Source organism: Symsagittifera roscoffensis, chromosome 4 (genome assembly GCF_963678635.1).
Source record: "Symsagittifera roscoffensis chromosome 4, txSymRosc1.1, whole genome shotgun sequence".
NCBI lineage: Eukaryota > Metazoa > Xenacoelomorpha > Acoela > Convolutidae > Symsagittifera > Symsagittifera roscoffensis.
In genome coordinates this window covers 16,341,052-16,355,124 of record NC_087065.1, presented here as the reverse complement: position 1 = coordinate 16,355,124, position 14,073 = coordinate 16,341,052, and the positions used below count along the sequence as shown (strand labels likewise).

The following is a 14,073-nucleotide window of genomic DNA, read 5'->3' as shown; positions in this document are numbered from 1 at the left end:
ATTTCAAAAAGAAATTCAATGTTTTAAAAAACATCCATTACAAGAACTTCTTTTCCCCATTCGACGTTTTTTATTCGAGTGTTAAGGCTGCAAAATTGGTTGAACTCTTGCAAGAAAAAATTAATTTTGTCTCCGTGCAATTTTTGTGTGGTTTTTTCTGAAAAAGAGAAAATTACGGCCCCATTTTTCTCGACATTAGTGGAATGGGGGCGTATTGGGGTCGGAACATGAAATTTGGTCTGCAATATCTCTTGTTTTTTTGATCATTGAGTTCTCTTTGAGATATGTTGAAGGGGTTTTCTAAAATATTAAGCGTTTATCAGATGAAAAAAATCAGTAGGTCGGTAAAAATATTTACAAATACGGGTGTCAGTTCGAATCAGCTTGAATATATCTGTCTAAATTATCAACCCGCACTGAATTTTTATGGATAAACTCCCCGAACCAACGGCTTGCAAGTCTCGACCCCCCCCCCCCCCCTCAAGAATCACAACGCTGGGGTTTGGTTCGTTCTGGCGGCGGCGGTGGCGGGGGTTAGTGGTAAAGGGCAAACTTTGGCGGGACGGAGATGGAGGTGGTAAAAAAGAAACAAGCGGCAAACGTTCGAGAAACTTTAGATTTAGAAATTGAGTAGGTTGTACACTCGTTTTGCAAAATTTTCCCTTACTAATTTGGTAAATGCAGGTGTTTTTGCAAAAATTTGCGCAATAGGAAACAAAAAAGTGGAGAAAAAAATTTTTAAATGATTTTAAATGGACTATAATTGACTTTTTGCTCCAATTAGTTGTCTGAAGGCAACATGAAATCCATTATTTTGATAACAAAAATCCATCTTAAATATTATTAAGATCTTAACAATTAACAGAATAATTAAAAGTTATATTTCGGGCTATTAACGCGTAAGCGGAGATTTAATCCGTATTAGAAATCATTCCAACTTGAATTGAGGCATGCTTCTTTCTAAAGTCTTTAATTGAGCTACATCGAAGACTTTAAAACTGAAATAATAAAATCACGTCAATTGACATTTGAACTTTCCCCGGTACAAGATATTTGTAAATTGAACATAGCGGTGATAAAATCTGGTTTGTTAAAAGCACCCACTTTGCGAGCAACTATAGGAACCATTGGTTTTCCATCAAATTGTCGAAGTAGATAGGAGAGGCTAGAAGAATAGTTCCCGGATTCCTTTGGAGACAAACCTGGAAAGTGAAATCCTTCATCCACCGGAAAGGACGACAGCGGATACCGGTACAACTACCTTCATCCAGTGTTCCTCATCCTCACCGCCTTTCAAAGGAAAACCAACAGCCAAAACCAAGGCCCCAACAGCAAACAAGTTCACTTCAGGGGATGCGCCTAAGCGGAAAAGGCAGGCTAATACACCGACGAACCCCAGTAGAAGACAACCAATTCAGTCAAAAAAGAACAACATTTCAGGTTATTTCTCATGCGATAAATATCGATTTATTCCTTTGGATACGTCAGATATTAGCAATTGGGAATGGTCGGTGGGGGCTTGCCTTGTAGAGATCTTGGCAAGGAGGGAAATATCGCCGATAAACAAAAAGCTCGTAATTCTCCAAAACCGGAAAAAAATAAACTGAAATATTAATTTCACAATCAAACCTGAGATTTTATACACTCCAGAGACGACCGATTGCCTCATCAGTCATACGAGCCACTCCATGTTATCAGCTTCAATCAATAATATTCAGTAAATCATCAACATCATAAAATTGCCAGTCTGCTATTTATTGACTAGTAATTCTCATGTACAAATATGTATTATTTACTACATTTACAAAGTAGTATCAAGCAGAACCAGGATAGTCAGTCGCTATGTGCAAATGACGCAGAATGTTTCGACCTTGGAAGTTTAAATTGAGAAGCTTGAAAAAATTTCAAAAAGAAATTCAAGGTAATCAAAAACATTCATTAAAAGAATTTCTTTTCCCCATTCGGTGTTTTTTATTCGAGTGATAAGGCTGCAAAAGTAATTTTGTCTCCAAGCAATTTTCGGGTGTTTTTTTTCTGAAAAAGAGAAATTTACGGCCCCATTTTTCTCGACATTAGTGGAATGGGGGTGTATATTGGGGTCGGAACATGAAGTTTGGTCTGCAATATCTCTTGTTTTTGTATTTACTTGTTCGCTTAAACAGTATAAAGTCTTTTATTTCATTCCTAAGCATTTTAGTTTTCAGCTTCACTGTCGGAGAACGCCAAACCTGCTCGTGCTTCCCGCCTTCTAAGCTTCCTAATTAGCTTTTGCAGCCCATCGACATCGTCAGTTAAGTAAGACTTGACGCTCTCTCTTGCTTCGAGACGCTCTGATATTCTTCCAGTTTGACCGTTTCCTCGAACTCTTTCAATTGCGTCTATTTGGAGCTTGAAATGACCCACGAAAGCTTTTACCGAAGTAATGACCTTTTTAAGAAGCATAAGAAGGTCAATGTAGTAGTACGGGTCGGCGATGTGTGTTAATCTGGCGCCATGAACTCCGTTGACCTTGTTAAAGAAATCCATTTTGAAGTCTTCCGCCAGATTCCGAATATGTAGCAGGTGACTGTCCAGTTTGCGAGCACTCTCAATCGTCCAATCATCTTTCTCGAACCGATCCAAATTAACGATGAGATTCATCAGTGAAACTTGGCAACCAGGTAGCTTTTGTTCTACCATCATCAAGGGTCCTAGTTGATCATTGAGTTCTCTTCGAGATATGTTGAAGGGGTTTTCTAAAATATTAAGCGTTTATCAGATGAAAAAAATCAGTAGGTCGGTAAAAATGTTTACAAATACGGGTGTCAGCTCGAATCAGCTTGAATATATCTGTCTAAATTATCAACCCGCTTTGAATTTTCGTGGATAAACTCGTGGATCGTTTGCGAAAGTTTATATTTAGAAATCGAGTAGGCTGTACATTCGTTTTACAAAAATTTTCCATTACTAATTTGGTAAAGGCAGATGTTTTTGCAAATTTTGCACAATAGGAAACAAAAAAGTGGAGAGAAAATTTCTTAAAATATTTTAAATGGATTATAATTGATTTTTTGCTCTAATTAGTTGTCTGAGGGCAACATGGAATCCATTATTGTGATAACAAAAATCCATATTAATTATTATTAAGATTTTAACAATTAACAGATTGATTAAAAGATACATTTGGGGCTATTAACGCTTAAGCGGAGATTTAATCCGTATTAGAAATCGTTCCAACTTGAATTGAGGCATGCTTTCTGATCTATTCAATACTTGATGATATCTATGATGATATCTGAACAATTAAATTGGCCTGCATGGTAGCTTCTCAATTAAAGCAAGTAAAATTTTTTTTATTGTTTTTCTGAAACTTATTAGTAAAACATATCAGTAAGTCAAATAATCAAATTTATTGGATTTTTAAAATTTTTTATGGTGACAGCCACAGTGAAGTTCCAGGGATAAAAATCGATTATAAACGAATTTTGTGGTCAAAAATGTTGCCGTATAATTGATTATAATTACACTTTGAGACCACAAAATCGATTGTAATCAAATATAATCTATTTTTTTAAAGAAATTAAATTGATTTTAATTCATTTAAAATCCATTATAATGGATTTAAAGGATTATTATAAATTTAGTTATATTACCTATGATTTTTTCAAAGTTTCTGCAAGTTGGCAACTAAATTTGCAATACTAACAACATATTCAATTTCCAAATCTACTTTCATAAATTAATTTATGAAAAACTGTACCTTTCACACTTTAAACCCAGTTCTTCTGTTTAACACCCAAATTGAACACGCCTATCTCCCATCCCCCATTATTAATACACACACCTAACCCCATAAAGATTTTTTTGGGGGTGGGGGAAGTCTTAAAGGTCTGCATGGGAGGGGAGGTTAAGATATGTGTGGGGGTAGAGGTGAGGGGGGCACACGTTGCAGTATTTTCACGTATTTTTACGGTAAATGTAAGTAAAGGGTAAGTGGTATGGGAGGGCATGGTGTGGTAAGTGAAGTAAGTGGTGGTGGTGGTGGCGGGGGAAAGTGGCGAAGACAAAAATTTTTAGAAAAAATACATCATTGTAGGCAATGGTAAAACACAATTTAACGATTGCAATGTTCAAAATTTGAAAAATTACTTTGAAGGTTTTGGAAAATTCAGTTTCGTACACATAATTTTTTAAAGCTATTATGGTTCTGTATAAATTATTCTAAGGGATTAAATTGATATCTATTTTATTTGTTTTATAAATGATTGTTTTGATGGAGAAAAACCATGAAAGTCCAAGATAATTGATTATCATCCATTGAACCTCAAGGAGGGCAGTCTACAAAATTAGGTTATGATTATTTCAAAATTCGAAGGTGAAATTGTAATCAACAAGGGATAGGAAGCAGTCATTACAGCATATATATTAACATTAGTGAATTATATTTATATAATTATCATTTTTAGAAAAGTCTACAATGATTCATTACGATTGAATAAACCTTGATTATAATAAATTTTGAAATTCACAATCAAAAAGTTTAAAGAAGAATACACAGTTATTTTTACTGTAATGTAATTTTTTAGATGGACAGCGTAAAAAGAATGGACAGCGTTTAATTCACTCTCATATAAAACTTTGTATCTAATGTACGTTGATGCGATCAATTTGTGTGCTGCTGGCTTTGTACCTTGATGAATAAACCAGATAAATTTCACCCAAATGAGGAGGAAGTGAGCCAAAAACACAAATTCGGGCTGGTGGAGGGCTATTTTTTGACCTAATTTTTTTTTTGGAAAAGTGGGTTGTGGGTTGTTTTGGGCAAAAAAAATTGTGCAGAAAAAGGATCAAACTGAGTAAAATTAAAATTAAAAAACTGATGTGGGCTGAAGTTTTGAAATTTTTTGTTTCAGATTTCAAAATTGATAAAACAGAGTTCCGGAAATAATTCAAGTAGCTTTGTTTGCCTAGTTTCTAATAGATTACAGAATAAAAAAAATAACGATTGTTTACATAAAAAAAAACAATAAATAAGTGAGTGGGTGAAGGACTCATGTGTGAACGGAAAACAAAATCAGCCGATATTCAATTAACAATATGGATCAATTGACGATTATTTAAAAGGAATTAAATGAAAAAAAAAATTGTTTCTTTTATAACGAACCCCTTCAAAAATATATAAATTGTTTCAATTCGCAGGCTGTCAGTGACAATTTGAAAATTTGTGTATCACCGCCGTTTTATGTTTGGCTAATTTTATTACCAAGTCCCTGGAAATACTTTTTGTTTGAGATTTTGATGCTATTTTTACATATTTTGGAAAACTGAGATCTGATTGGCTAATTTTTATTTCAGCCCTTTTTTTTATTCGCCTATGAAGGATTCTAGCATATGTTTTTGTATGTCTAACTAGAGTTTCACAAATCAATATGCTTATTTCTACGAACGCACTCGAGTTGCTTCAAAAACACTGGTTTGTATTATTCCATAATTTTGTTATTAAGTACTCAGAAGGACACGATTCATAAGAAAGTAGGCCAATAAGGCATTTTAACTGAAAACCTGAATTCTGTTTCATCAATCTTCTTGAAACTTGAAACATAAAGTATAACACGACTGCTCGTATCAGGGCGAAACCCTAATTGTTCTAATTGAGATCTATAGAGTACTCTTCGCTTTAAAAAAAGTGATGAAATTTTCAAAAAATACATTTAAAAAAATGTCTGGAGTTTTTTTTGTGAAAATCATCCTCCCACACGCTTTGTAAAGTACAGAAAGATATATTTAGCATCATTGATATGATCAACCCAGATATGGGAACGAATGCGCGTCTGTGGCCTCTAAAGTTTTCCCGTTAATTACAGTTAATTTTCTTTTTTGTTCGGTGGTCGGAAGAAAATCATTTAAGCCACCAAACAAGCCAAGCAACAAATATTAAATCCTGATGACTGCTTCATCAATCTTCAAATTTGTAACAACAAATTTTAAAAAACTGTTTTGTAATTTTGTTGGTTTTTTTCAGATTTACTCAGTTTCCTACTTTTACAGCACGGTTTCATTTGTACTACTCGCTTTTCGTATGACTTTTTTAAATTGTTTTTTTTTCGACTTAAGATTCTTACAAGCATTCGGGAATGAGTTACCATCCTCGCACATATAAACTCCCTCTCTCAACAGTTTTCCCCTACATTTAAAATAATAAGGAGTAATTATGGGGAGATCGGTGAAAAATGTCTGAAGGCCGAAATATAAAGAATTGGTTCTTAGTTCCCGAGAGAAAATACAAACAAACACGGTATTATGGTAATTACCAATGTGTTTATCACGAAGTTGCCGCTGAAATAATTGTGGCGAACAAAGGGTAGTACTTTGATACACTGCTTAGCATGACTTTCTTTCAAACACTTAAGGAGTATTTGGAAAACTTATCAATATTGGTCGGTGTTTTTTGAGCTTTTTTTCAGTTTTGGCAAATTTTGTCAAATGTTTACTGAATAATGTAATAGTTTTGACCCAATAATAGGGTCAAAATTTTGCATGTACAATAGTTTTTGATAATTTTGCAAAAAAACTTTTAGCAATCCATAGATATGTAGTTCTTGTTCTGAGTAAACTTTTTTCTTGTCTTGTTTGGTTTAATGACTAGTTTGTATTTTTAACTGACAAATCTGATTTTACGATTTACTTTGCATTCTAGGTAATTTAATTTGGTTTTTATCCGTTGCGGCATATACGAAAACACCATATTGTAAAATGCATATTTGAAAAACACGAATTAAATTTGAAAAACACGAAAATATATTTAAAAAGAAGTCTAGTATATTTAAAAAGAAGTCTATTTAAACTTGACAGTCTAGCTTTTTATCTATATGAACTACTAAAAACCTCATAATTAAGATATTAGTTTGAAGACATGGTACCTTATGTTTAAATTTAAAAAAAAAAAGAAAACAAAAACTAAAACTTCCACTTTGTGAGAAATTCCACTGTTGAATTGGACTGAATAAGAAGAGCAACAGAAAAGGCCAATAGACAGGTGTTATATTCTGAAAACAGAAGCTTCCGAAATCGCCGTTTTGAAGTTTTTGAAGAAAAAAAAACGAGCAACTATGAACTATGAATACCTTGGCCTGGAGTTTTTACCTTGTATCCTGTAAAGCCTTGTATTCTTTCACCTTGTATTCGGTTTAAACACTAAACTTTCAAAAAAATACATTTATTAGGCTCTTGCATGCTTAACTGAATGATCTGTTTCCTTTTTTGCCTGTTTCTAGAGCAGTAACTGTAGATTAAACTTGAAGAAACACTACAATTTCAAATTCACACGAGGGGTAAAAAAAATTTGACATCGCAGTCAACTCAGTACAACATATAAGTCAATCTTTTCAGTTTATTTTAGCTGATAGCTTCTTTTGTTCTCATACAATTTTTTTAAAAATGGATCAAATTAACATCCTCCCCCCAGCGCTTAATTTAAATTAAATTTGCTAAGCGCTGTATGTAAAATGCTCGATTCTGATATGCTGAAAAATCCCAAATTAGAATCAAGTTATGTTAACTTAATCCAAAAAAAGTATATAATTTTCTCTGCTGGAATTTTTGCATATGCTTAAGAAGAACTGAGCGTTAATTACCGTCCAATCGGCAGTTTGGCCCCAAATCGTTTACGTCCATAGTGGCATCTCCATGCTGATACTGTCTCGGTGGATGTTGGGTCATTTGAGGCCCCGGGTCAGGGCGCACGTCGCCTGAAAATGTTCGGTTTCAATATATGTCCTGCCCAAATCACTTCCATAGGCCATAATTTTTCTATTAAGGATTTAATTTAAATTACTGTTTACTTAACTCTGTCTGCTAATTAGCCGTCTATTTGAAGATTCAACTACAGTGATAAATAGCAGAACTTACTGGAATAAGTTTACTTTTTGCAATTAGTATCTGTTTTGCACTCGAGTACTATTTTCCCCGCTCGAAACTTTGTTCTCAGAAATCGCACTTCGAACTGTTTTTTTTTTTCAAAATCAATGACTGCTTCTGATTACTTGGTGCTTAGGAAATCTGATGCTTAGGACCAGTAGCGGATTTAGGGGGGGGGGATTCGACTCCCATGAGGACCCAAAGGCTTCCCCCCTTTGTACTATTTTGAGATATCCCCCTCAAAGTTAGTATATATTGGCGCCAAAAGCGCATTTAGAAAAATTTTAGGTTCTGTCGGCCAAAAATGGATTTCTTAAAAAGTACCAAAGGGGGGACCCTTTGGGTCGGCAGGGGGTCGAATCACTGGGGGGGGGGGGGGGGGGGGGGGGGCGTCCGCACCTTCCGCCCCCCTCCTAAATCCGCCCCTGGTACAGCTGATGAACTTGCATCTCAAAGTTAGTATATTTTGGCGCCGAAGGCGCATTTAGAAAAATTTTAGGTTCTGTCGGCCAAAAATGGATTTCTTAAAAAGTACCAAAGGGGGGACCCTTTGGGTCGGCAGGGGGTCCAATCACTGAGGGGGGGGGGGGGGGGCGTCCGCACCTTCCGCCCCGCCCCCTCCTAAATCCGCCCGTGATTTTGAGCATAAATCAGCCATTTTGCTGAGTTTTCAATGCGAGACTTGACATTTTTTTGTTGTTTGTTCTTTTTCGGCTCAGTTTCCCCTCTGTTTTTATCTTTTTTGCTTTCGGTACTCAGTAAAGAGTGGTTGAAAAAATTGATATGAAACTGAGAATTGGTATGAAACTGAGAATGTATAATGAGAATTGGTTTTCGATTTTTTCCTGAAGTATATTTTCCTCAGTCAGCTTAGTTTCTGGTCAAGTTTTTGTTGTTTTTTTTTGCTGAGCATGAGGCGTCAGGTAACTTTTGTAACATGTGTTCTTTGCAAAAAGTTCATTTTGTCAATTAGATGAAACTTGCTTTAATATATTTTTTGTTAGTACTTCGTTTTGGTACCACCTTTGTGTTAACTTCGGAGTTTCAGCGTGAAAAAAAGCATAGATTCAAACGCTTACGTTTTGTTTTTTTTTACCACCTGAATTTTTTCATAAATGTCTATGAACATGCATGTAAAATAATCACACCTGAAGTAATTTATTTTCATACCTGCTGCTATGTTTTGTCTGATTTCTGCCGCGTTGCCAGTCTGTGAAGGTCCAGCTTCTTGTATGACTAAAAAGTAAAGTTTGAAAACCTTTTACTCATAAGCATCTCATATTGGACAATTGATTTTGTAATCAAAGTAAGACTGCACGTACCAGGGCAAAGCCCTGAATGTTCCGACTGCTTTTTAAGGTTTATGGAACAGCAATAAAATGGAAAGTTAAAATTAAAAAAAAAATAAATCTATAATTCTTTTTTTTAAATGAGATTTTTTGTGAAAATCATCTCCCCCACACGCCATATAAAGTACAAAGTTTAGCAATTATTAACAAATCAATTATGGCAAATAGGTGCATATACAAAACAGTCCCATACAAAAAAGTCCTATACAAAATCTTCCGAAAAATCATGTAATGGAGGAAAATACGGAGGAAGTAATAAATAAAAGTCCGGCTTAAGGTAGCCGGTGGAGCGGCTGCGCGCGCGTCGCCGCTTTGCGGCGATAACCGGCTCTAAATTACGTATTAAGTCCTACCCTCTGTTGGCAAGATCGCAGTACGTTGGCGCAACTGCGGCGGTTACTGTTCTGTTTAATAAGTTTGTCGAACAAAGGACAATACTCAGCCTGCCTGCTTTTTAAAACAATTATCAATTGGGACTGTTTTTCGGACATTTGGTACCGCACTGTTTTCTTGTTCATTTTTATACTTTTCCGGACTGTTTTGTATTAGACTGTTTTTTATGGGACTGTTTGTACAGACGCGGGCAAAAAAGCTTCCTTTAACCAATTTGGAACGATTTCTATGACGGATTAAATCTCTGCTTACGCGTTAACAGTGCCAAATATGTCGCGCATTAATTGTCCCAATTTGGCCAAAATTGCAATCTTTATTGCCCCATCACATTACAAAAATTGATCACAAGTGAAATATCTTTTCAAATTTAGGCTCAAGACAACAATACTTTTTGAATGATATAAAGAAATTTTTAGTTAAATGGTCGAAAATTGTCAGAAGAAAAAAACTACCCAAGCACCAAGATTCCGTTACTTTCGTTACGAAATTCAGAACAAGACTGCTCGTATCAGTGCGACAGCTTGAGTGTTCCGACTGCCTTTTGAGGTCTATGGAGCAGTATTAAAGTAAAAAAAATCAAATGTAATAAAAAAATGATTTTGTTTTTCAAATTTGAGATTTTTTGTGAAAATCAACACCCCACACACAACAAAAAAATCAAAGTGATAAATTTTGCTCCTAGTAGCAAATCAATACTTTTCCGTTCTAGACTATAGAAAGTTTGTATTCAGTCGTATATTTCAAGTTCACTCGATATAAGTATAAATTCACGATTCCAGTTTGATTTAGAAACTTCAAAAGTATCAATTGATAGTTTTTATTAGAAAACTTAATTGGAACAGGCAATTTTTTTTCCTCAACTTTTTCTGCTGTATGTCCTGGCTAAAAACAAAAATTAATCTTCTTGATAACTTTTTTGACCAAAAGTACAATTTCATCAAAATAATTTCTATTTTTTTAGGAAACTTTGTTTTTGTAAAATAAGAGGGATGAAAATCGAGCCTGGTAAGGAAAATATTTGATGAAAAAAGACAAAAAACTGCCAATTAAAAAAAAATTTTTTTTTTGGTTTTTTATCGTTCGATCATATGAGCATGATTAGAAAACGCGTAAAATTACTGACAGATAAAACTACTTTTTTTTATGGGAAAGTTGAAAAATTGTTTCGTTCGTGTTGTATTTAGCTTTTTTTTTAATAAAAATAGAACAAAAAAGGTAAATTTTTAAAGAAAATGCTTAACAAATTTCTCTCATTCTACAGAAAAAGAATATATCATAATTGAGCAGTAAATCCATGACTTTTCTAAAAATTAACTGAAAAAAGGAAAATGCAAAAAAGATTTTTTTTCTTCAAGTTTTACCTGGTCAATTAACAAATCAAAATTAACACCAAAACGATCAATTTTTTACAATGAAAATGATTAACCATACTGTGAAATTTTGAAGAAAAAAATTGAAAAATTAAACTTTTTGGACATATAGCCGACAAATAGCCGAAAAATTCCCAAATAAAAAAAAAATAAAAATAGCTGAAAAATTCCCAAATAAAAAAAAATACAAATTTGCTCAACAGTAAAACTTGAGGGAAAACCTAATTGTAAAAATAATTTAATCAAAACCAATTTAGTTATAGCTTCATTTGATTTTTATGCGCTTAGACAAAATTTTGACATTAATTGACATCAGTTAGTTTTTTTTTCAAACTTATTTTAGATTCATTTTGACAAAAAAGGGTGTCAATTGGAATTTGATTGCATGTGGCTAATTTTTTCTGTTGTCACATGTGGGTAATTTTTATTGAAGTCAATTTTTTTCCTAATTTGAAGGGCAGACTGGATTATTTTCAACTTAAACAATATAAATTTTTATCAACATAACTTATAAAAGTTTTTATCAACATAAACTTATCTTACTAGAGGTTTATCTATTGTTTTTTGGCTGAAGTTAATATAAGTTTTATTGAAATCTCGCAAATTGGGTCGTTGAAAAAAAAATCATTTGTAAAAGCACATCATTTGTTAGTACTTCCTTTGACGAGATTTCTTCCTTGACGAGAAAATTTAATTTGAAAATTATCAAAATTAGGTTTGAAGATAAGCCTTGGAAATGCTGGAAATCATTATAAAGCACAGTTTAGCAAATTGAAAAAAAGAGTTGGATTCTCAAATTGGCACAAATTTTATTATTATTTTTTGATATGTAATATCAGTTCATCAACCTTTTAGAGTACACTTAATTGCATACAAGGACATCTTTCACACTTTTTCAGAAGATATTTAAGGACTTAATAAGTTTATACAGCTCTTTTGGAATGTCTGATGAAAGAAAAAAAACTTAAACCGACCTATGTTTTGAATATAATTTTTTGTTTATACTAACCGACTGGGCCAAAGAACGTTTTTTTTCTTTGATTCATAATAATCATAATGAAAATAAGCTGAAATTTTGTAAGATAAATTTAGCAGAGAGCTGGCGTATAGACTGCTGAGCGAAAAAAAGATATTGATAAACTTGATCATATCTAAGTGTGATTAGTAATAGGGCAGTCAAGTAGAGTGAGGGCTCTAAAAACAGATAACCTCTGTTCCATAGCTTTTTTAAATTGTAAAGTGACTAACAGAAACTCTCATCCAATGACAATCATCATTTCAAGACAATTTAATTGTTTTTTCAAAAAATGTATGTTCATTTTAAGGGGTCGTTCTCTGCTCAAAGGACACCAGATTTACTGAAACAGACAACGCAAACAATTTGTTTGAGAAAGAAGTAGAGTTTTTCTTCTCTCAGTTTTAAAACCAATTTTTTTGCGATAAATCTTTTGCTTGAAGTGACAATTAAGGAGAAGATAAAAAAGAAAACGCTTCAACGCGGTTGATTAAAAGGAAAACAATAGCGCTGTCTGTTTGTTTTCAGTATCCAGGTCAAAAAGAGGAGAAAACAACCCTGATTTTGAAAGGCCCATTTCCATCGGACAAGTGTTTATTAAAAAAATTAAGTTAAGAGTTAAATTAGTGTCGTATTCACAAATTTTAATCATGGTTCTACCAAAAAACTGTCTGAACCGGGATTGGATTTAGGAGGGAAGCGTTCTTGATGTAGAATTCGGAAAAACTCAAAAATTTTCGAGTTTCGCATGCTCTCATATGATGAGCAAAAGTTGCTCTGCTAGATTACATAGCATCACTTTAGGAAAGCTGAACGTTTAATGATTAAAAGGCGTGAATCCAAAGGATGAGGGTTGGAGTAAAAAAAATGCTGTTCTCCTTTATTTACTACATTGTGGATCGACATTATGCGGGAAAAACAAAAGTTATTGCAAATTACAAACGCGTTTCGGAATAGAACAAACGTTGTCTAACATTTATTAATGCTTTCACGGAACCAAAATTTTTGGAAACAAAACTTACCTCATGCTGAAACTAACAACTTAAATGATCAGAAATTTACATCAAACGAAGAAAGTTCTTTTAAAGCAATGATTTTGAGTTTTGTAAAGTGAAAATAATAGTTTTTAGCCATCAAGCGACAATATATCGTCTTAGAGAAGTTTTTGGAGATTTTAACTTTCTAAAGCTTTGTTGGGCTGTATAAGAAGTTTTTTTGATATATTTTTCTCATCAATTAACTTGATAGTTTCAGCGTCAATTTTGATTAATTAAGAAAAGTAATGACATATTTGTGGGGAAGTTTTGATTCCGAATTTTGCAAAAAAATGCACGATGATACTCCGGTAAAACATTAACCCATTTTTGTTCTCTTCACTTTTTGTCTAACCCCGTCCCAGTAGGAGAACCCTTGGTTAAAACTTCTAATTTTGTTCGTTTTGTCCGGATAAATTAAATCAGCACTGCAGAACAGTAGAAACCCAATTTACGCATGCATTTACTGATAAATTTTTAGCTCTGATTCTGAAAAAATTTTTGGCTCTGATTCTAAGTTACTGATTCGAAAAAAAAACTTTAAAAAAGAAGCTCTCAAGAGCATTTTGGAACCTGAGGCGTCTTTGAGAAAATTTTAAAATTTTTGATTAAACTAAATTTTAGGTCAAAAATAGCTCCAAAGCGTGTAAAAATGTGATCACGTTCAGAGTGATTATGGTCAAAATTTCGAGGATAGGTGTCAAATTCGTATGTCCAACCCCCTGCTAGCATTATCTGCTCTAACCCTGAACAATACCTGAACTGGAATCCAAACCATCTGCCGTGACTGTCGATCGGATGCTCATCGTCTTAGAGTTGTAAATCAAGTCCCGATTAATTAAAAACGAAACTCGAGTTGTAAAACGTAAGTCTAAACGTAAGTCTAAACTACAACATCAAATCTTGAAGTTTTTTTGCATATTTTTGTTACTTCAGCATCAAGTGTTAAACGTCTTATATGGTATCTTTTTCAGCCGCTAGTCATCACTGAAAAAATAAAAGCACCTCTGTTGTCA

General features: G+C 33.7%; 1 protein-coding gene across 1 annotated transcript; it reads right to left on the bottom strand.

Moving 5' to 3' along the window:
* Positions 1–1,597: 1,597 nt before the first annotated feature.
* LOC134844177 (uncharacterized) lies at positions 1,598–14,005 on the bottom strand. The gene is made up of 4 exons (XM_063860736.1): positions 13,815–14,005; positions 9,067–9,132; positions 7,614–7,727; positions 1,598–2,735 (listed from the first exon to the last, which is right to left on the bottom strand). The coding sequence occupies exons 1-4, from the start codon at positions 13,861–13,863 to the stop codon at positions 2,194–2,196; spliced, it is 771 nt and encodes a 256-aa protein (XP_063716806.1). The 5' UTR covers positions 13,864–14,005; the 3' UTR covers positions 1,598–2,193.
* Positions 14,006–14,073: the final 68 nt, after the last annotated feature.